The sequence below is a fragment of the Poromitra crassiceps genome (assembly GCF_964638095.1).
Source record: "Poromitra crassiceps genome assembly, chromosome: 4".
NCBI lineage: Eukaryota > Metazoa > Chordata > Actinopteri > Beryciformes > Melamphaidae > Poromitra > Poromitra crassiceps.
In genome coordinates this window covers 39,990,014-40,011,368 of record NC_139626.1, presented here as the reverse complement: position 1 = coordinate 40,011,368, position 21,355 = coordinate 39,990,014, and the positions used below count along the sequence as shown (strand labels likewise).

Genomic DNA, 21,355 nt, shown 5'->3' with positions numbered 1-21,355 from the left:
TATCTGCTTGGTTACAACAAACAGTTGCATGTCAATGGTGAGGTGAACGTATGTCATTCCCATGTCAACCAGTGAGCTCTGCATGTATGTCAGGGTTGTGAGTATTGTGTCTCTATGAGAAGGAGGTGCATCAATCAAAGGACCAAACATATAAGTGCTGGCAGGTCTGAGTATGCCATGGCTCCTGGCTAGCTGATTGTTGAAACCATTCCACTCCATAGCATCTTGCCCTTGGTTCAAGCTGTTGAGCCACTGTGTGTCCTTCTCTTGCGCAGCCACCAGACTGGCCTGTCGAGCACATACCTCCTTAAAACTGACCCCAGTGTTCTTGTCAGTTGGTATTTCAGGAGGAATTACCTTCTTAGGGCCAGTGTAGTGTATAAGCATGCACCAGAGGTCAAATGTAACTTTGACCTGAACTTTAGCACATGAGATTGACCTTTAATTTAAAAAACAACATCAGAATTGGATTCTACACACATGAAAACCCTAAAAAAGAGGTATTACACATCATTCTAGGACAAGCGGGTCAAAAGTAAAAAATTTGAGACGGCGTTCGGTGGCCATCTTGGATTATGCAAATGCCCAACGTTGCCCTTTGGGCAACCAAGCTAAAATTGTTCAAGGTCCCCATATTAATACAAATCAACAAAAAAACTTCATAGGAAAGAACATTTCTAGGTTCAGGAAATGACAAATCGACTAAACTGGAGTTTACATACTGTGGTACAGGAACTGTTCTCATGAGAACCAGCCTGCTCTTGTTCTGGGTACAATGCTTGAAACAAGTGAGAATCCTTTCCCTCGATTTAATTTTGTGAGGAACCAATCCACTGAATCCCATAATCTAACGATCCAGAACATCAGTGATTCTGACCTGGGCCTTTACTACTGTGGAACTGAAGAGACCAAGTTGATCGAAAAGGAAAGGGTTACTCCCACAACTATTTACAAATATGGAAGTGTCACCACAAGGATACGATTCAGTAAGTATTATGGCCTTGGTCCGTTTTATGTTAATGATTTTTGTCGTGAATTTGATTGATTAATTAATCACATATGGACTATATTAATTATGGAGTTGATGAGGCATCAGAATCAGAATCAGAATCACTTTTATTGCCACAGTATGCAAGTTACATATGAGGAATTTGTCTTAGTGTCTGTATGCAGCGTAGCGGTCACATCAATATACAGAGATAAGAAGTAGGAAGATAACTAAAGACAATCACAAAGGCATGATGCCAAGTCCACTACTGTGGAACTGAAGCAACAAAGGACAAAATTACTGTCACAACTATTTACAAATATGGAAATGTGACCACAAGGATCCGATTCAGTAAGTATTCTGCTCTGGGTACATTTCAGGCTTTAAGTGCATTTTACAATTGTATTAACTAATTACTACACTGTAGAAAAATGTGCTCACACCTTATATTATTGATGGAGTTGATGAGCCAACTTGATGCTGAGTCCACCAGTGTTGCTATTACAATTGGTTGGGTGGCTTGGGTGGGTTGGGTGGACCTGTGGTAGCCAGAGAAGCAGGTTCAACTCCCGGCGTGTCGTTCCCTGTTTAACCCTTGGCTTAACCCTGCCCCGACGCTATAAGTGGCAGGGTGTCTAGCTTTGCCAATATGCTGTTTGTGTTTTATGCATATAGTTTTGGGAGTCAGTGGAAATAGACCTATGCTGTTGTTTCGGTATGAGGACATCTTGGCATGTGCAACCTCAGAAAACAAGCTTCTACATGGAAATGCATTCATCATTACTACATTGCAGGAATAACCTGAAACATGGATGAATAAGTTATTTAAAAGAGGATAATGATTCTACTTTTTTGTTTACTCAAAGAAAATTGTAAGGAGTCCCGGGCTGGAACAAGTCCTTCAGAGAGGCGAGATCGATAGTGAACCTAGAAAATCAACTATCACATCATAGTGAGCAATGCAAACTCAAGACATTGCTGCCAGATGAAAACCTCGGACCCCTAAAGGCCTTTTATGTCTTATTTGAAGACATATGTATTTTAGAAATTAATGGGTTTCATGGGTTCAGCATGTGAAGCATCACACACACATGCAAATGTATTAAAAAAAATCATTACATTAGTCATTACATAACTACTATTGCAATTTGAACATTGCTGCTGCACAACTTGCCCTGACTAGTGTTGGGGTTGGTTGAGACCACCTAAACTGAGACCGAGTCAAGACCAAGACTAAAACCAACCAACCACCCAACCAACCAAACAATATGTACCTACTGCACTGCTATGTCTTGTAATGGAGCCACCTACAGTAGCATAAGAATTTCACACGTGTGTACTTCTTGAATCCATGTAACTTTATGTTTGATCATGTTTGATCCAGGCTCCAGTGACTCTGAGCCTCAAGCCTGTGGGCCGTGCTGGCTGCTGCTGTTCACTCTGTGTCCGGCCTTTGCTGTCTTCTTCTCCCTCCTCTCTGTGTTGGTTTACCACCTCTGCCACAAAACAGATACAGGTAAGGTATCTCACACATATTCTATATTCTCACATTCATTCATGTTTGGCAAAACTTATGTTTTCTTTGTTAGCTCTTTTCAATACATTGGATGCATTAATGTTTTCTTATTAGGGACTGAAATCCTATCCTTTTTGTGCTGGTTTATTATTATTATGGGTCAGAGCATGGCAGATGTGAGAACCCTATTGTATTTGTTAGGATTATTATTATTTTTCTCCACTATCTAAACCGTAAGGCCCAGGGCAGCCACACTTAGCAGGTGAGTGTGTGTGAGGAATACACGCACTTTAGGTTTGTTGAATCTTCTGACACCTCATCCACACACACGCATGCTCGTGCACACACAGACATACACACACACACACACACACACACACACACACACACACACACACATGCACACACACAGGCACACACAAACAACCTTTGTTCTGTCTGTCCACAGGTTCAAACACCAGGGGAAACTCAGATACCAGACAGTTGCAGGTGAGTTTTTCTTTTTCCTTGTATCTGTCATTGTTCATTTCTATTTGCATGCCAAATCTAATGTGAGAGGAAATCGACACCACCATGAGAATATACAGCAGTTCATGTTTGGTAACCCATGCTGTCAGAATCAGAATCAGAATCAGAATCAGAAAGACTTTAATGATCCCCGGGGGGAAATTGGGACAAGTTACAGTAGCTCGCTCACAGAACACACATAGCATAAATAAAATAAGAATAAACCGTAGTAAATGCAATATTAAGCAATAAGGAGAAAAACACAACATAGCATAGAATAACTAGTAAATGCGATAGAAGCAAAAGCAGAAAATAAGTAGAATGTCTAAGTAGCAAAATACCAATAGGTAGAGTAAGTATAGTATACATTCCGTGTCAATTATCATTATTGCCTGTGACATATTGCACATATTGCACGTGATTTATATTAAGTCGGCTTGCCCTATACGTTACACGTGGCTCAGCCAGGCACAGTTTCCTGTGCCTCTCCGTATTGCATCTAGGTGGAATCAGTCTCTCACTGAACGTGCTCCTGTGTTTGACTAGCACGTCGTGGAGTGGGTGCGAGTCATTGTTCATGATGGAGCGTAGCCTGGACAACATTCTCTTCTCTGACACCGCAGTCAGAGAGCCCAGATCCAGCCCCACAATGTCCCTGGCCTTACGGATCAGTTTGTTGAGTCTGTTGGCATCTGCTGCCTTCAGCCTGCTGCCCCAGCACACAATAGCATACAGGAAGGCACTAGCCACTACATCAAGCCCTTACTTGTTGTTTAACCTTTTTTTTTATCTATCTTTACTTTTTAAAAACTAACAAATTTAGCAAAATATCTGGGCGGTAAAATTTAGCAAAATATCTGGGCGGTAACTTTGGTTGCAAGCCCGGATTAGCAACTATATGGGCAGGGTGAGTGCCCTGGGGCATCAGCTGCCTTAGGGCATCAGCCAAAATGATTCCGCGGCTAATTTTACTGTCTTTCAGAGGCTGTAGCGGGCACATTTTTCAAGCTAGAGTGAAGCTACTGATATCATATGAAACTAGGCATCCATTGATATCCAAACATCACATGCTAGCTTGTGACATGTCCCTTGACCTGTCACCTCAAGATATCTAAATAATAATGGGTTATGGGTACCCACAAGCCTCCCTTTACAGAAATGCCCACTTTATGCTATTCCATTTTCTTCTTCCCAAAATAAATTCTGTTATTTTTGCCTATTTCTATTTGAATATTTCTGCATAGGACCCATAAACAATATTGGAATTGCAGAAATTGAGTGTGACTGGAAAGCTGCATGAGACTCTTGTAAATTGAATTAGCCCAATTATATTCATGTGTGATGTGCGTGTTGAGGCTACTTTAGCAATACAGTCATGCAAATCTGTGGTACTGTATTTATTGCCATAGTCAATTTCACTTTTTACGTGTGTGTGTGTGGGGGAAGGGGGGCACTTCAAGTCTGGGTCACCCTGGGGCATCACACTGTGTTAATCCGGGCCTGTTTGGTTGGATTTGTATTGACATGTCCTTGTCATTGTATTTCAATTGTGTTGTCCTGCCTTGTCACTGCTTAACTTAATATGTTTATATGTTTATTGCAGAGTGTCACCAACCTTCCTCCAGCCTCCAGATCCCAGCCAGACTCCACCTACCAGAGCCTCAATCCAGCCACCATGGATCAGAACCAAACATACTCTAGGCCTACTCTGAAGCCAGACTCCATCTACCAGAGCCTCAATCCAGCCACCATGGATCAGAACCAAACATATTCTACTGTCAAACAGTAGAGTGCTGAGATGCTATACAGAAAATAATAAATATGAAGCCTGCGTTAGTTCATTCAAGACATGATGTCATAGGCTAAGCCCCAGCTGTACCAGCTGACAGCCTCTGTTTGGTTCACCGTTTAACCAATTCTCCAATCACAGTCATTCTCACAACAAGGCTGTCCATTTAAATATGGCAGCCTCTCACTCACTGATCTGTTCCCCACCTTGCTGATCATTGCAGCTGCTGGCAACGCTTTGCCCCCTCCACCCCAGCCTCCACCTTTTAGATCAAATGTAGCTAGAGCGAAAATTCTATAAGAGAGACCTTAATGTCATTCATTCACTCACTTTTCATTCATTCACTCTCAGGATATAACTCTAGCTCTCATACCCACTTCTTAATCAACCTGCATTTTCCTGTTCTAGGAGAAACCCTTTAGTTGTCACTGGCTCTCATTCATCCCTCCTGTCCTCATTCAGGGCCGTAGCTAGCTATGAGAACGGGGAGGTCCGGACCTCCCCTAATATTTCAGAGATTTTTTTAATATTTCAGAGATTTTTTTTTTTTTTTTTTTTTTTTTTTTTTTTAGCCTTTATTTAACCAGGTTTGTCCCATTGAGATCAAAGATCTCTTTTACAAGAGAGACCTGGCCAAGAAACAGCAGCAACACAAAGTTACAACAAACAAACACATAAACACATACAATTGAAAAACATTAAAATGATCAAATAAAACATTTGCATACAGACAGCCTGTTCTCAAGAGATTTTACCATAGCCTTAAAACCATTTAAGGTTACTAAGCTATAAGTTTAAGATCAGACTGCAGACTGTTCCATGCGGTGGGTGCAGAGAACCTAAAAGCTTTCTTCCCCAATTCAGTTCGGACTTTGGGAACAGAAAATTGTAGAGTGTCCTGAGAACGAAGATTGTAAAAAAATAAAACAATCTGCATGGAAAACAGGAAAAGCATGAAAAACACGGGATCGCTTTTATTTTGAAACGAAAGGCAGGTCAGGCAGGAAGTCATCTGACGCCGCGTCCGCGGTAACTTGATTCTGAGAGAGCAGCAGCATGGTGGTGAGTGATGACTGTCTGTCTGCCTGGCGAGATAATTGAAGGTGAGCGAGCTGCGAGACAGTGAGCGAAGTGAACGACAGACAGTGAGTGACACTGACAGATTTTTTAGCAACAACCAAGAAAGTAAGTGTCTAGTCTGTCTCTTAAGTAATGTTACCTGTGTGACACGTTGGGATGCTACTGGCTAATCATGCATGATGCCAATTGCCAAGCTCCCAAAGTCAGGTATGCAGGTGGCTATATGCATGGTTTCAGTTTCATGACCCAATAAGTAACAAAAAGAGGTGGTGTAAAGTTAAAAACAACATAATATATTTTATTTTATTTTTCAATCGTTCCTATCAGGAATAAATAAATGTCCCTCTGTATGTTTTTTTTATTATCGATGATGACTTTGTGTGTTGTGTACGGCTTGGGTTGTGTACCTGTGTTTGTAGGTGTCATTTTGATATGAATTTGGCTAAAACAGTTTGTGTTTGTTAGTTACAATTATGTTGAAAGGAGAGCTGAGCAGGTGGTGACATGAAAGAGAATATACTGAATAATGACATCACAACAGTATAATCCTAATGTTGATTTAAAATGATATATTACTCTAAATATGGCTTAAAAAGGGGGGGGAAAAAACTCAATTGCTGGACCTCCCCTATTTCGGAACGCTGGCTACGGCCCTGTCGTCATTCACATCTTTCCCTGTCAGGAGAAAACCTTTTAATGTCACGCCCACTCATTCATAAAACTCAGTCACCAATCACCCCTTTCCCGCTTCTACCTAGCGTCACGGTTTGTGGGCGGTATCATTTAGATTTAGCCAATCAGAGCATGACACATCTTCCCATTCAGCCTATCATGGTCTATACTGTCATAGCTAAAAAAAACCTGTTTCTCTCTGTCATCTCATTGCGTTTCAGTGCGTTCCTGCATCCCGCCTCCACCCCATTCTCCTCCAGTCCTCTCTGAGGTCTTCAGATTCAGAAGCCTTCTCCAGCAAGAACAAGTTACTTCACCACCACCAGGTCTAGACTCCACAGGGGGGATATTCAATCTACTCTGGCTGCATCCATCTACCCCTGCTGATCATGACGTCATAATCAAGCTGACGTCATGATGGAGTCTAATCGCCAAAACTATATCTCTGTGCCTTCAGGCTCATGTATCTAATCATCTAATAAATCATTGTCATTCTAGAAATGTGTCTCTCTGGTTGAAATGCTATTGTAGCTCTGGAGTCTGGATGGCTCAAAAAAATGAACATGTTTCCATGTCTTGCTTTTAGGCTCCCTCTATTACTTCTATGGTTTAAATGTATCTGGAATATTTTATTCCCATGGGGGATTCTGCTTGCTCTCCCTGCTCGGCGTAGCATGCTGCTGAGCCGAGTTCAGGGAGAATTAAATTAATTAAATATTAAATTAAATATTAAATTAATTCTAAGAGCGGAGCCTTCAACACCAAACATAATTGTATGCATTGTATTCATAATACAATAAATGGTTAATTCTATGACTTGAGTGTTCTTGAATGAAGTGCATTTATGAGAAGGTCATATATGTCATGTATGCGTAATATAATCTCCATGTAGGGGTGTCAACTCAATTTCATCCTGAGCCACATCAGCATGATGGTTGCCCTCAAAGGGCGTGTTGTAACACGATACAAATGTATCTAGACTACTTGTTATCATTACATAATTGCCTCTGATTCTATTTTTATTGGTTTTTAGTATTAACTTAATCATTAATAACTAGCTCTGAAATCAGAATCATAGGAAAAATAATGACAAACAGACAACTAGCCTACAACTATTAGAATTCATTAGAATTAGAATTGTATTTCGCAAATTGTATTCTTTCCCAGCTCTCGCGGGCCACATAAAATGAGGTGCCGGGCCGGATTTGGCCCCCGGGGCTTGAGTTTGACACGTGTAGAGCTAGGTGCTGTGGGTCTGCTATGATCTTGTGCGCTAATTTCATGGTATACTGGTCTGACATCACTTGGTCTGATTTTGCACTTTGAACTTGCACTTGATGTCCTTATTGATCCTGCAAAGTGATGCTTTTTTATGATGTATGCTTATGTTTTGTTGTATTGTATTGTATTGTGTACTTGTTATTTTGTTTGATGTTCTTTTGGGCTCTTTTGTGCAGAGCAAATTCCCTGAGAGGGGCAATAAAGGTTTCATAAAGGTTTCATTCATTCATTCATTGACACATGTAGCATAGAGGGTGCAGTGAGTCTGCCTATGATGATTCATTCATTAATTCAATAACAGTTACAAACATATTGCATACAGAGTGCTGACTGGCCAGCTCACGCTTCTGCATCTGGTGTGTTCCCACCTGGGGAAGGGGACGCCCATAGTATCACCTGTTAAAGAACACTTTTAAAATTGACTACAGAAACCTCTAAATAGAAAGTGTGTTTGTTGTTGTAGTTGTTGTCGTTGTGATTAATCTCCTGCAGGTTTGCTTTCTAATGTTGTTTTTAATCTGATGTTTATGGTGAAGATGATTGACAAATGTTTTCATGTATCCTAATTTTACCTCAAGTTCACCATCAATCTCTACTGTAACTAGAAAATCACCTTGTGAAAATAGAGTGTGGTTCAGGAGCTGAGTCTATTGGTATTTGAACAGCATTTCAATGTGCGAACCTGATGAAGCTACAGCGAAACGCGTTGTTCACTATGTTTTATGTAATTTAATAAAAGAACAAGTCAATCTAACAACCTGGTGTTTCAGAGAAATATCACGCAAAAGTCAAGACCGCTGTGGTTGAAATTACTTTTTAGTTCCCCCAGTCCCCGCCTCAGTTCCAAGAAGTTGAGGTGATGATGAAGGTTCTCTTCAGTTATCTTTAATGTTCTCAGTGGCTCTTCATTAGAGAAGAATTGCAGAGAGCTTCACAGTGTGCAGACTGTTCTTCATGGATTAATGAGACTGTTCCGTCCAGCACCTGCCCTACATCAGAACAATGGCTGTGCTTTGCTACCACCATCTTGAAGTTAACCTCAACCGCATCATGTTGATCACTGAACAGGAAGCCCACACTCTCATACGGCCCCTCGCAACATGTAGCCTACGCACTTAGATGGCAAGAAAAACAACAGAGGCCTAACAGAGTCAAATAGAAAAAAGACACACACACACACACACACACACACCATCAAATATAGCCCTCTGAATATCCATAAACAGGTCAGAACAGGACATCAAAGTGACAGGACTTGCCTCTTCTTCTTCTTCTTCTTCTTCTTCTTCTTCTTCTTCTTCTTCTTCTTCTTCTTCTTCTTCTTCTTATAAAGTTTGCATCTATTCTTGCATAAGGTTTGATTAAGTAGGATTTCTTCCCCAATTTTCCAAAAAGAAAATCCCAAATATTAATTTATCAATGTTTAAAAACACACACATGATAACATCCAATAGCAATATTCAACAATGACTTTCACTTTCATGTATCACTGTCAGAGTATGTTGAACTTTTCAAATGGTGGCTGGGTATCTCATTTAGGAGTATATTAGCATACTTTTGAAATGTAGGCTAGATGAGCAGTAGAGTGGTAGCCTACAGCGTGGTGTTAAAGCACAGTATCCTGCCCACCACAAGGTAGAATTTAGCAGCACTGCAGAAAACTACAGGAGTTCTCAACGGGCCTGAAAATTCAAACCCGACCCAACCCGACCAATTAGCATAAAATTGTCAGCCCAAACCTGGCCTGAGCCCGTCTTTTCTTTCTTTTGCTCAGCCCGAGCCCGTCGGGCTGGGTCGGGTCCCGCCCGGCTCGGGTTGAAACTGAGAACTCTACTCTGGATTTCCGGTATATTTCTGAGCTGCGTTTAGTGACCAGATCAAATTTCTGTGTGATGTATAGAGATTTCAAGACCTTTTAGTGTTAGTGCACTGTGTATAGAGCATACACAGAAGATTATTCTGGATACCAATGTCAGTGAAGGTCATATTTAAGATAAACTACACATAATGCATCATGATATTCCAAACACTCACATCCATATACATGAATATATTCTGGATTATAACTCACACCAACCTCAAAAACAGTGTCAGGAATCAGTAACTCAAGTTTCTCATAATTGTGATGTGAATTTTTCCAAGTTTAAATGTGTTTACATGTGTTTTAAAATGGGAAAATTATGTTGTAAGCTAACATATACATGTTTCAACCTCAAATATTAATATAGCTATAGGCTAATTGAGTATTCATAGTATTCCCATGATGTCACAAGCATTTTCCTACCAATATGGCATTACAACACAGCTCATTGGCTGTGTGTGTCATTTGATTGTAATCACCTAACTGATTACAATCACCTGTTATTTTCGCATGATTTCTAACCCCACATAGGATAAGCAATAACCACGCCCTGTGGCGCCGGGATTGGCCAGGAGCAACACTGGAGGGCACGCAGCCCAGCGATTTCATGAACCAACTGAATAGCTCTTGAGAACAGACAGCGATATTGAGAGCGGACATTGAAATGAATTATGGTCACCTACCTTCCTTAGCATGGTAATAATAATAATAAGCATAATAATTGTAATCTACACAATCTACAAAAACATGCAATAATATAAACGGTGTTGTGTTCACGTTCATAGCTCATACTGTATAATATAATGTATCGTTAATTTCAAGCTCAATTCTTACCCAGAGAAAAGGTACAGCACTGAAAATGTAACAAGCAATAGTTTTTTAAACATCTTTATTTTAAAAGATGAAAAAACCCAGGTGCTTTAGTCCCAAGCTTCAATGCTCCTGGCCAGGGGCGGTTCTAGGCCTTTTTTGGGTGGGCTTTAGCCCACCCAAAAATAGTCTCAGCCCACCCAAAAAAAAAAAAAAAAATTTTTTTTGTTTTTTTTGTTTTTGTTTTTCTCTCCAAATCCATGGTGGTCATTAGTAGCAGTTTCTGTTCAAATTATCTTTATTTGTTATTTATTTTTGCTTTAAAACTATTTTTAAATGTTCTGCTTAAAGTTCATGAAAAAAAGTGGCATTCTTGTTTTTTCCCACAATAATTTCATAATACCATTTGTAATGCCACCGTTGTAGTGCTGTTGTTCAAAATTAAAGTACATTTTCTCAGATTTATTGGTGTCTTTCTAGTCACACAATTTAATAGTCAGTGTTTCCCATACACTGATCTATTTGTGGTGGTACACCCTACATAGATTTTGTACTGCCACATATTAATTTCAACTAGTTCACTGCAAACTCCTGCTTTAGTGCTTACAGTATATTATTATCTTGTCGGAATATTATTCCAGCCAATAAGTTAGGAAGTTCCCTTTTGATTTAATTTTACTTTTGTTTTGCCTACAAAGCAAAATGTTATTTTACTTGAAACTCCCCTGAAGTGATTTTGGTATTATTTATGCAATAATAATTCTACCATATAGTAACCTGTATGCAGAATATATAGTATATATAGGGAAACAATTATTTTTTCATCGCTGTAAAACCACAGAACGGTAAAGAAGATATTGATGTGTGTAGTTCTTCATAGATCTAGTCTCTTCATTTTGATCTCAAAGTGCGCCAGTTTGATCCATTTTTACTTGAAACTGTACAAAATTTTTGGTAACCCTTTATTTTACAGGTACCCTAGTTACATATGAACTATTTGTAATTACACATGAACACCAAATGTAATTACACAGTAATTACCAATAGTTATAAATGATGTTCATATGTAGTTACATTGTAACATACCTGTAAAATGGAGTGAGTCTGTTCAACTGCAGTTCATATGTAGTTACATTGTAACGGACCTGTAAAGTGGAGTGAGTGTATTCAACTTTAGTTCATATGTAGTTACATGGTAACAGACCTGTAAAGTGGAGTGAGTCTATTTAACTGTAGTTCATATGTAGTTACATGGTAACAGACCTGTAAAGTGGAGTGAGTATATTCAACGGTAGTTCATATGTAGTTACATTGTAATGGACCTGTAAAGTGGAGTGAGTCTATTCAACTGTAGTTCATATGTAGTTACATGGTAACAGACCTGTAAAGTGGCGTGAGTCTATTTAACTGTAGTTCATATGTAGTTACATGGCACCGGACCTGTAAAGAAGCTCTGGCCTGGGACAGAGATAGCTAAAAGCCAGTGGGGGATTCGAACCACTGAACTTCAGATTGCAAAGCAGGCGTCTTTAATCACTCAGCCACAAGGGCTTTCCAACTTGTGGAGTTTGGGATAACTGTATGTCAGTCAGATGTAGTTGTCACTTCCTAGCTTTGGTATTATAAGCATAGACTTTGTTAGATACTTTGTTAGTTGTAGCTTGAAAGACAGGCAATATTGATTAATGTGAATGCATTTCTGCAGTGTGACTGTGCCAGACCCCCCCCCCCCCCCCCCCCCCCCCCCCCCCATGAGCTGTAAATGGCTCATGGGACTATTTACACCACAATTCAGAAAATTATTAGAATGCATTTTTTTTATTTAAAATCTTTGAATATAACTAAATGTTTCTAGGGCACAGTGCATACAATTTATTTAGCAAATAGGGGGGAGTTCCCCCCTTATGCGGATTAGGGGATTTATAGACTTGGGGGAGAGATGATCCGGGGGTCTGCTGACCAAAGGGGTCTTTGAGGGGCTTCGACTGGGTCCCCAACAAATTGAGAAATTGGGAAATTGATGGGGAAATGACTCATTTACAATAAGCTAACAATTAGAATGTAGAAGAATGGCTATTTTGATTATAGTTTCACTGTTACCTCTATATCTACAATACTTTTATTATAATTTTTGTATTGGAATTCTGGACAAAATCATACCTACAACTAAATAAAGTATCAATATTTTCCCCCAAGTCTCTGTGTATAATAACAAAGCTATGAAGTGACAGCAACTACATCTGACTGACATACAGTTATCCTCTTAAACTCCACCATGAAATTTGGAAAGCCCTTGTGGCTGAGTGGTTAAAGCCGCTTGCTTTGCAATCAGAAGTTCAGTGGTTCGAATCCACCACTGGGTTTTAGCAATCTCTGTCCCAGCCGGGAGCTTCTTTGGGTACCATGTAACTACATATGAACTACAGTTGAACAGTCTCACTCCACTTTACAGGTCCGGTACCATGTAACTACATATGAACTACAGTTGAACAGTCTCACCCCACTTTACAGGTCTGTTACAATGTAACTACATATGAACTACAGTTGAACAGACTCACTCCATTTTACAGGTCTGTTACAATGTAACTACATATGAACTACAGTTGAACAGACTCACTCCATTTTACAGGTCTGTTACAATGTAACTACATATGAACGTAATTTAGAACTATTGGTAATTACTGTGTAATTACATTTGGTGTTCATGTGTAATTACAAATAGTTCATATGTAACTAGGGTACCTGTAAAATAAAGGGTTACCAAATTTTCTTCCGGGGGGGCATGCCCACCCAAAGCTCTGATGCTAAAACCGCCCCTGCTCCTGGCCAATCCCGGCGCCACAGGGCGTGGTTATTGCTTATCCTATGTGGGGTTAGAAATCACGCGTTATTTTCCTATCAAGATGGCGGTGAAGTAACAGAATACCCAGCAAACATTTTCACGTATAACGACCATCTTCTTTACGTCAAACCACTACGTCTAGTCAGGGTCTAATTATACATCCAGAATGGAAATGACATTCTGGGATTGCTTCCCGAGCCCAATCCATACAAGACAAGAAATGTTAGCCCCTTTCTGCCACAATTCAGATTTTTTTTAACAAGGAATAATAATCTGTATCTCATAAACACCATGATTGGAAGTTGAAAACCCTCATTACTGTTTTGCTTTCACCTGTGTTTACCCTGCCTTTTCGACACAAAATGGCCCCCGTGAAAAGGCTCAATAGGGTCATCTGTGTGTTCCAGTTTTGTGAGGCTTCAATGTTTGGTCAGCGGACGGATTTGAATCTGTGCCATTAATCTAGTTCACTGGAGCAGAGTGGACTCCTTAAATTCAACAGTATTATTACTGTAGAATCAAAATGTACTCAATAAAGACCATGCCATTATACCAGCTGCTGAGCTAGTGCGCGGTAGGTAGCACCTTTGAAAAAGGCTGGAGAGTGAAATGACAGTGGGAGTTAAAGTGTATCTGTGATATCTTCTCTCAGGATCTCAGAAAATGATACTTGACAAGCAAAGCAAGCTTTGATCAGCATCATATGGACTAATTGGAAGGTTGTCTCCAGGTTTATAAGAACATCCATACACTATATAAACCTTTATTTGTGTTTGTATTTGACTGAACAAATGTATACAGCCCATGAAAGTACTAAGCATCATCGTAGGGCTCCAATCAGTGGAAAATGTAGCACCAAGTGTGAAGTAGGGGTTGTGGTTTCTTGTTTGCTCTTATCTTCAAGTGTCTTTCTACCTTTGTTTGACATGTGTGCATCAATGCCCAGCCCATCACCAGCATCACACAGAGAAAAGAACCACAGATGAAAATGTTCCATTCAAGTAGCCAATCACCGTTTGCATGTCCTTTAATGGTAAAAATGTGTGTGCATCACTGACATAAAACCTGATGTGTGGCTGTCTGTCAGCTCCAGATCATCATCACTCATGGACAGGCTGCATATTTTTCTGGCTGTTCTCTTAGGTAAGATTTGGGCACACATTTAAATAAGATCAAGTTTTAATTGTTACGTTCCACTTTGACAATGACATCACACCTCCACATTGTTGTTGTATGGAGCAGTAACCTGCATTTACTCTAATGTTGAGCGCTGCAAAACTCCTCACATTTACCTCTGATTTCATGATTGCTTTTGTTTTCCAGGAGGTGTTTTCTCTGCTCAGGATGGGATCTCTGGATCACAGTTAGAGCTGACAGCCAGACCAGGAGACAACATCACGCTCTACTGTGACTGCAAATTCTCATCTGGAGTTTACATAGTGTGGTACAGGAACTGTTCTCATGAGAACCAGCCTGCTCTCATTCTTAGAACACGCCACAAACCTGTAGTTAAGTCATACTCGCCAGATGCTTATACAAATTCTCTGAATCCTTTCCCTCGCTTTAATTTGGTGCCTAACGATTCCTCTAAATCCTATGAGCTAAATATTGAGAACATCAGTGATTCTGACCTAGGCGTCTACTACTGTGGAACTGAAGAGGACAAGGTGGAGCAAAAGGACAAACTTACTTCCTCAACTATTTACAAATATGGAAATGTCAACACAAGGATCCTATTCAGTAAGTATTCTCCTCCAGGTACACTTCATGCTTGCATGTTACAATTTTATTAACTAATCACTGTAGAAGAATGGGCTTACTCCGTATATTATTGATGGAGTTGATGAGTCAACTTGATGCTGAGTCCACCAGTGTTGCTATTAGTAGGCCTATGTGAAAATGACAAAGCAAAGACAGTCTGGAATCATGCAACACACAACTGACAAACAATTGACAAAATGATCTCTGTCAAACGAGAGAGCTCTTAGCTCTGTGAAGTGAAGTACATCATAATTAATGTGTACCCAAGATTTTCCATTTTGATGTTCTTGTAAATAATAGACTTGAGCTATAACTTTGCATGTGCAGACCATCCTCACAGGAAAAACGACAACATATGTTGCCGTTGGCCGTGACCGCTAGGCTAGAGGTTACCGCAGTCTCATATTTAAATAGGTTGAAAAAGCAGCTACGGAGACGGGGTGTGTTGGGTGGACCTGGGCTGGGCTGGGTGGACCTGGGGTAGCGTGCTCATCTTTCAAGCGAACAAAGCAGGTTCGCCTCCTGCCTGCCTTGCATGTTGTTTCATTTTTAACCCTGACCCAAACTATTACCCTAACCTTAACCAAGTTGTTTTAGTTTCCTAACCTTAACCTCCAACTCGTGAGCAGGCACCACCGTGACCGCGTCTGGTTTGGCTCGAGGTTGGGTCGGCTTTAGCCGGGATTCTACTCTCGGCCCAGTTACGAGTCGAGCCGCAGCTCAAACTGCCTAGCTGGAAGCCCTGACCCGGTGCTATAACCATGTGACAGCTGTCTAGCTTCACCGATTATGTTGTTTGTGTTTTACGCATAAATATAGTTTTAGAGTCAGTGGAAAATAGACCTATTCTGGATGAGGACATCTTGGCATGTGGGACCTCAGAAAACAAGCTTCTACATGGAAATTCATTCATCATTACTACATTGAAGGAATAACCTGAAACACGGATGAAGAAGTTATTTAGGATAATTATTATACTTTTTTGTTTACTCAAAGAAAATTGTAAGGAGTCCCGGGCTGAAACAAGTCCTTCAGAGAGGCGAGATCGATAGTGAACCTAGAAAATCAACTATCACATCATAGTGAGCAATGCAAACTCAAGACATTGCTGCCAGATGAAAATGTTATGTCTTATTTGAAGACATATGTATTTGAGAAATTAATGTGTTTCATCGGTTCTCGAGATATGGAAGCAAAAAATCATTACATTAGTCATTACATAACTAGTATTGCCATTTGCACATTGCTGCTGTACAACTTGCCCTGACTAGTGTTGGGGTTGAGACCACCTAAACTGAGACCGAGTCAAGACCAAGACTGAGGGGGGGTGAGACTGAGTTAAAACCAACCAACCAACCATATATGTACCTGCTACTGCACTGCTATGTCTTGTAATGGAGGCCCCTACAGTAGCATAAGAATTTCACATGTGTGTACTTGTTCAACAGAGTGACAATAAAATATCTTGAAACTTGATTTCTTGAATCCACATAACTTAATGTTTGATCATGTTTGATCCAGGCTCCAGTGACTCTGAGCCTCAAGCCTGTGGGCCGTGCTGGCTGCTGCTGTTCACTCTGTGTCCGGCCTTTGCTGTCTTCTTCTCCCTCCTCTCCTCTGTGTTGGTTTACCACCTCTGCCACAAAACAGATACAGGTAAGTTATCTCACACATATTCTATATTCTCACATTCATTCATGTTTGGCAAAACCTTTCAGTACATTGGATGCATTAATGTTTTCTTATTAGCGACTGAAATCCGATTGTTTTTGTGCTGGTTTATTATTATTAGGGGTCAGAGCATGGCAGATGTGAGAACCCTATTGTATTTGTTAGGATTATTATTATTTTTCTCCACTATCTAAACCGTAAGGCCCAGGCTAGCCACACTTAGCAGGTGAGTGAGTCTGAGCCATACACACACTTTAGGTTTGTTGAATCTTCTGACACCTCATCCACACACACGCATGCTCTTGCACACACAGACACAGACACACACACACACACACACACACAGGGCCGCCGCACCCTATACGCAGAGTACGCAGACTGCGTAGGGCTCCCAGTCCGCCCCTGCTTGCCTGTACAGTTTAACAATCGCTTGTTTGCTGACATGTACAGTAATTCTAAAAATTGTTTGTTTGCCACATGTAATGTAATGTGAGATACACTAGTATCGTTCATAATTAATGATTTTGCAGTCTTTCGTTTGACAGTTATTGAAAGTTTTGCCGGGGGGGGGGCATCACAAAACAATTACGCTTAGGGCACCCAAATGGCCAGCAGCGGCCCTGCACACACACACACACACACACAGGCACACACAAACAACCTTTGTTCTGTCTGTCCACAGGTTCGAACACCAGGGGAAACTCAGATACCAGACAGTTGCAGGTGAGTTTTTCTTTTTCTTTGTATCTGTCATTGTTCATTTCTATTTGCATGCCAAATCTAATGTGAGAGGAAATCGACACCAACATGAGAATATACAGCAGTTCATGTTTGGTAACCCATGCTGTCAAGCCCTTACTTGTTGTTTAACCTTTTTTTAATCTATCTTTACTTTTTACCACGAACAAATTTAGCAAAATATCTGGGCGGTAAAATTTAGCAAAATATCTGGGCGGTAACTTTGGTTGCAAGCCCGGATTAGCAACTATATGGGCAGGGTGAGTGCCCTGGGGCATCAGCTGCCTTAGGGCATCAGCCAAAATGATTCCGCGGCTAATTTGACTGTCTTTCAGAGGCTGTAGCCAGCGGGTACATTTTTCAAGCTAGAGCGAAGCTACTGATATCATATGAAACAAGGCATCCATTGATATTCAAACATCACATGCTAGCTTGTCAGCAAGGGGGCTAAATAACACAAGTTGGACAAAGTTTTGACACAGGAAAAATGGGCATGTCCCTTGACCTGTCACCTCAAGATATGTGAATAATAATGGGTTATGGGTACCCACAAGTCTCCCTTTACATACATGCCCACTTTATGCTATTCCATTTTCTTCTTCCCAAAATAAATTCTGTTATTTTTGCCTATTTCTATTTGAATATTTCTGCATAGGACCCCTAAACAATATTGGAATTGCAGAAATTGAGTGTGACTGGAAAGCTGCATGAGACTCTTGTAAATTAAATTAGCCCAATTATATTCATGTGTGATGTGTGTGTTGAGGCTACTTTAGCAATACAGTCATGCAAATCCATGGTACTGTATTTACTGCATAGTCAATTTCACTTTTTACGTGTGTGTGTGTGGGGGGGGGGGGGGGGGGGGGGACTTTAAGTCTGGGTCACCCTGGGGCATCACACTGTGTTAATCCGGGCCTGTTTGGTTGGATTTGTATTGACATGTCATTGTCATTGTATTTCAGTTGTGCTGTCCTGCCTTGTCACTGCTTAACTTAATATGTTTATATGTTTATTTCAGAGTGTCACCAACCTTCCTCCAGCCTCCGGATCCCAGCCAGACTCCACCTACCAGAGCCTCAATCCAGCCACCATGGATCAGAACCAAACATATTCTACTGTCAAACAGTAGAGTGCTGAGATCTTATACAGAAAATAATAAATGTGCATTTATGAGAAGGTCATATATGTCAGTATGCGTAATATAATCTCCATGTAGGGGTGTCAACTCAATTTCATCCTGAGCCACATCAGCATGATGGTTGCCCTCAAAGGGCCTGTTGTAACACGATATAAATGTATCTAGACTACTTGTTATCATTACATAATTGTCTCTGATTCTATTTTTATTGGTTTTTAGTATTAACTTAATCATTAATAACTAGCTCTGAAATCAGAATCCTAGGAAAGATAATGGCAAACAGACAACTAGCCTACAACTATTAGAACTCATTAGAATTACAATTGTATTTCGCAAATTGTATTCTTTCCCAGCTCTCGCGGGCCACATAAAATGAGGTGCCGGGCCGGATTTGGGCCCCGGGCCTTGAGTTTGACACGTGTAGAGGGTGCTGTGGGTCTGCTATGATCTTGTGCGCTAATTTCATGGTATACTGGTCTGACATCACTTGGTCTGATTTTGCACTTTGAACTTGCACTTGATGTCCTTATTGATCCCGCAAAGTGATGCTTTTTCATGATGTATTATGCTTATGTTTTGTTGTATTGTATTGTATTGTATTGTATTGTATTGTATTGTATTGTATTGTGTTGTGTACTTGTTATGTTTGATGTTCTTTTGGTCTCTTTTGTGCAGAGCAAATTCCCTGAGAGGGGCAATAAAGGTTTCATAAAGGTTTCATGCATTCATTCATTGACACATGTAGCATAGAGGATGCAGTGAGTCTGCCTATGATGATTCATTCATTCATTCAAAAACAGCTACAAATTAACATATTGCATACAGAGTTCTGACTGGCCAGCTCACGCTTCTGCATCTGGTGTGTTCTCACCTGGGGAAGGGGACGTCCATATATCACCTGTTAAAGAACACTTTTAAAATTGACTAGTTACAGAAACCTCTAAATAGAAAGTGTGTTTGTTGTTGTAGTTGTTTTTGTGATTAATCTGCTGCAGGTTCGCTTTCTAATGTTGTTTTTAATCTGATGTTGTTTATGGTGAAGATGATTGACAAATGTTTTCATGTATCCTAATTTTATCTCAAGTTCACCATCAATCTCTACTGTAACTAGAAAATCACCTTGTGAAAGTAGAGTGTGGTTCAGGAGCTGAGTCTATTGCTATTTCAACAGCATTTCAATGTGCGAACCTGATGAAGCTACAGCGAAACGCGTTGTTCACTTATGTTTTATGTTATTTAATAAAAGAACAAGTCAATCTACTGTAACAACCTGGTGTTTCAGAGAAATATCACGCAAAAGTCAAGACCGCTGTGGTTGAAATTACTTTTTAGTCCGCCCAGTCCCCCCCTCAGTTCCAAGAAGTTGAGCTGATGATGACGTGGTTGAAGTTATAACCTCACACTGCAAGGTTCTCTTCAGTTATCTTTAATGTTCTCAGTGGCCCTTCATTAGAGAAGAATTGCAGGGAGCTTCACACTGTGCAAACAGTTCTTCATGGATTAATTGGACTCCTGTTCCGTCCAGCACCTGCCCTACATCAGAAATTGTTCTGATGTGCTTTATACCACCAAGTTAACCTCAACCACATCATGTTGATCACTGAGCTACACACAGGAAGCCCACACTCCCATACGGCCCCTCGCAACATGTAGCCTACGCACTTAAGATGTCGAGAAACAGCTACTTCACAGTCAAATAAAAAAAAGACAAACCCTGTGTGGGTTTGTCTTTTTGTCACACACATACTCACACATGCACCGATAGATATCCCTCTGTATATCCATAAACAGGTCAGAACAGGACATCAAAGTGACAGGTCTTGTCTTTTCTTCTTCTTCTTATAAAGTTTGCATCTATTCTTGCATAAACTTTGATTAAGTAGGATTTCCCCCCCAATTTTCCAAAAACAAAATCCTGAATGTTAATTTCTCAATGTTTAAAAACACACACGATAACTAACATCCAATAGCAATATTCAACAATTACTTTTACTTTCATGTATCACTCTGTCAGAGTAGATGTTGAACTTTTCAAGTGGTGGCTGGGTATCTCATAGGAGTATATTAGCATACTGTGAAAATGTCGGCTAGATGAGCAGTAGAGTGGTACAGTGTGGTGTTAAAGCACAGTAAAGCCCACCACAAGGTAGAATTTAGAATTTTGATCTGTATCCCGCCTGCCGTGTCATGGAATCACTTGTAACAATTTTCTAACAATATTTAGCCTATGTTGTAGGCTATCTTATACATGTTTCAACCTCGCATATTAGGCTATGAGCTATTGAGTATTCATAGTATTCCCATGATGTCACAATCATTTTCCTACCAATGGCACTACAATACACACAGCTCATTGGCTGTTTGTGTCATTTGATTGTAATCACCTGTTAACTGATTACAATCACCTATTATTTTCCTACTGTACCAAGATGGCCGTGTGGTGATGTAACAGAATACTATCTATAGCTCCTTCAGGAGACAATAACTGAGAATACTTGAACTTGAAGGGGCCAAGGTTATCTCAGGGTACCTTCTCCATTTGCTGGTTGAAAGACAGGAGAGGAAAGAAGGGGGTGGTGTCTCCGAACGGTCAATCATAGCTCCAGGTGAAACTCATCTGCCCTCTAGAGAAAAGGTTGCACCAAAAGGCCATCAAAGCAGGTTTGAGCCCACCAGGAGGCTTTCTCATGCTGCCACA

At 40.4% G+C, this 21,355-nt stretch overlaps 1 protein-coding gene across 1 annotated transcript; it reads left to right on the top strand.

The window, feature by feature from the left end:
* Positions 1-2,359: 2,359 nt before the first annotated feature.
* Positions 2,360-18,655, top strand: LOC310775776 (uncharacterized protein; the record flags this gene model as incomplete). The annotated part of the gene is made up of 5 exons (XM_083635910.1): positions 2,360-2,504; positions 14,670-15,086; positions 16,629-16,763; positions 17,461-17,501; positions 18,538-18,655. 5 exons carry the CDS (start codon positions 2,360-2,362, stop codon positions 18,646-18,648), a joined length of 849 nt encoding a protein of 282 aa, XP_083492036.1. The 3' UTR covers positions 18,649-18,655.
* Positions 18,656-21,355: the final 2,700 nt, after the last annotated feature.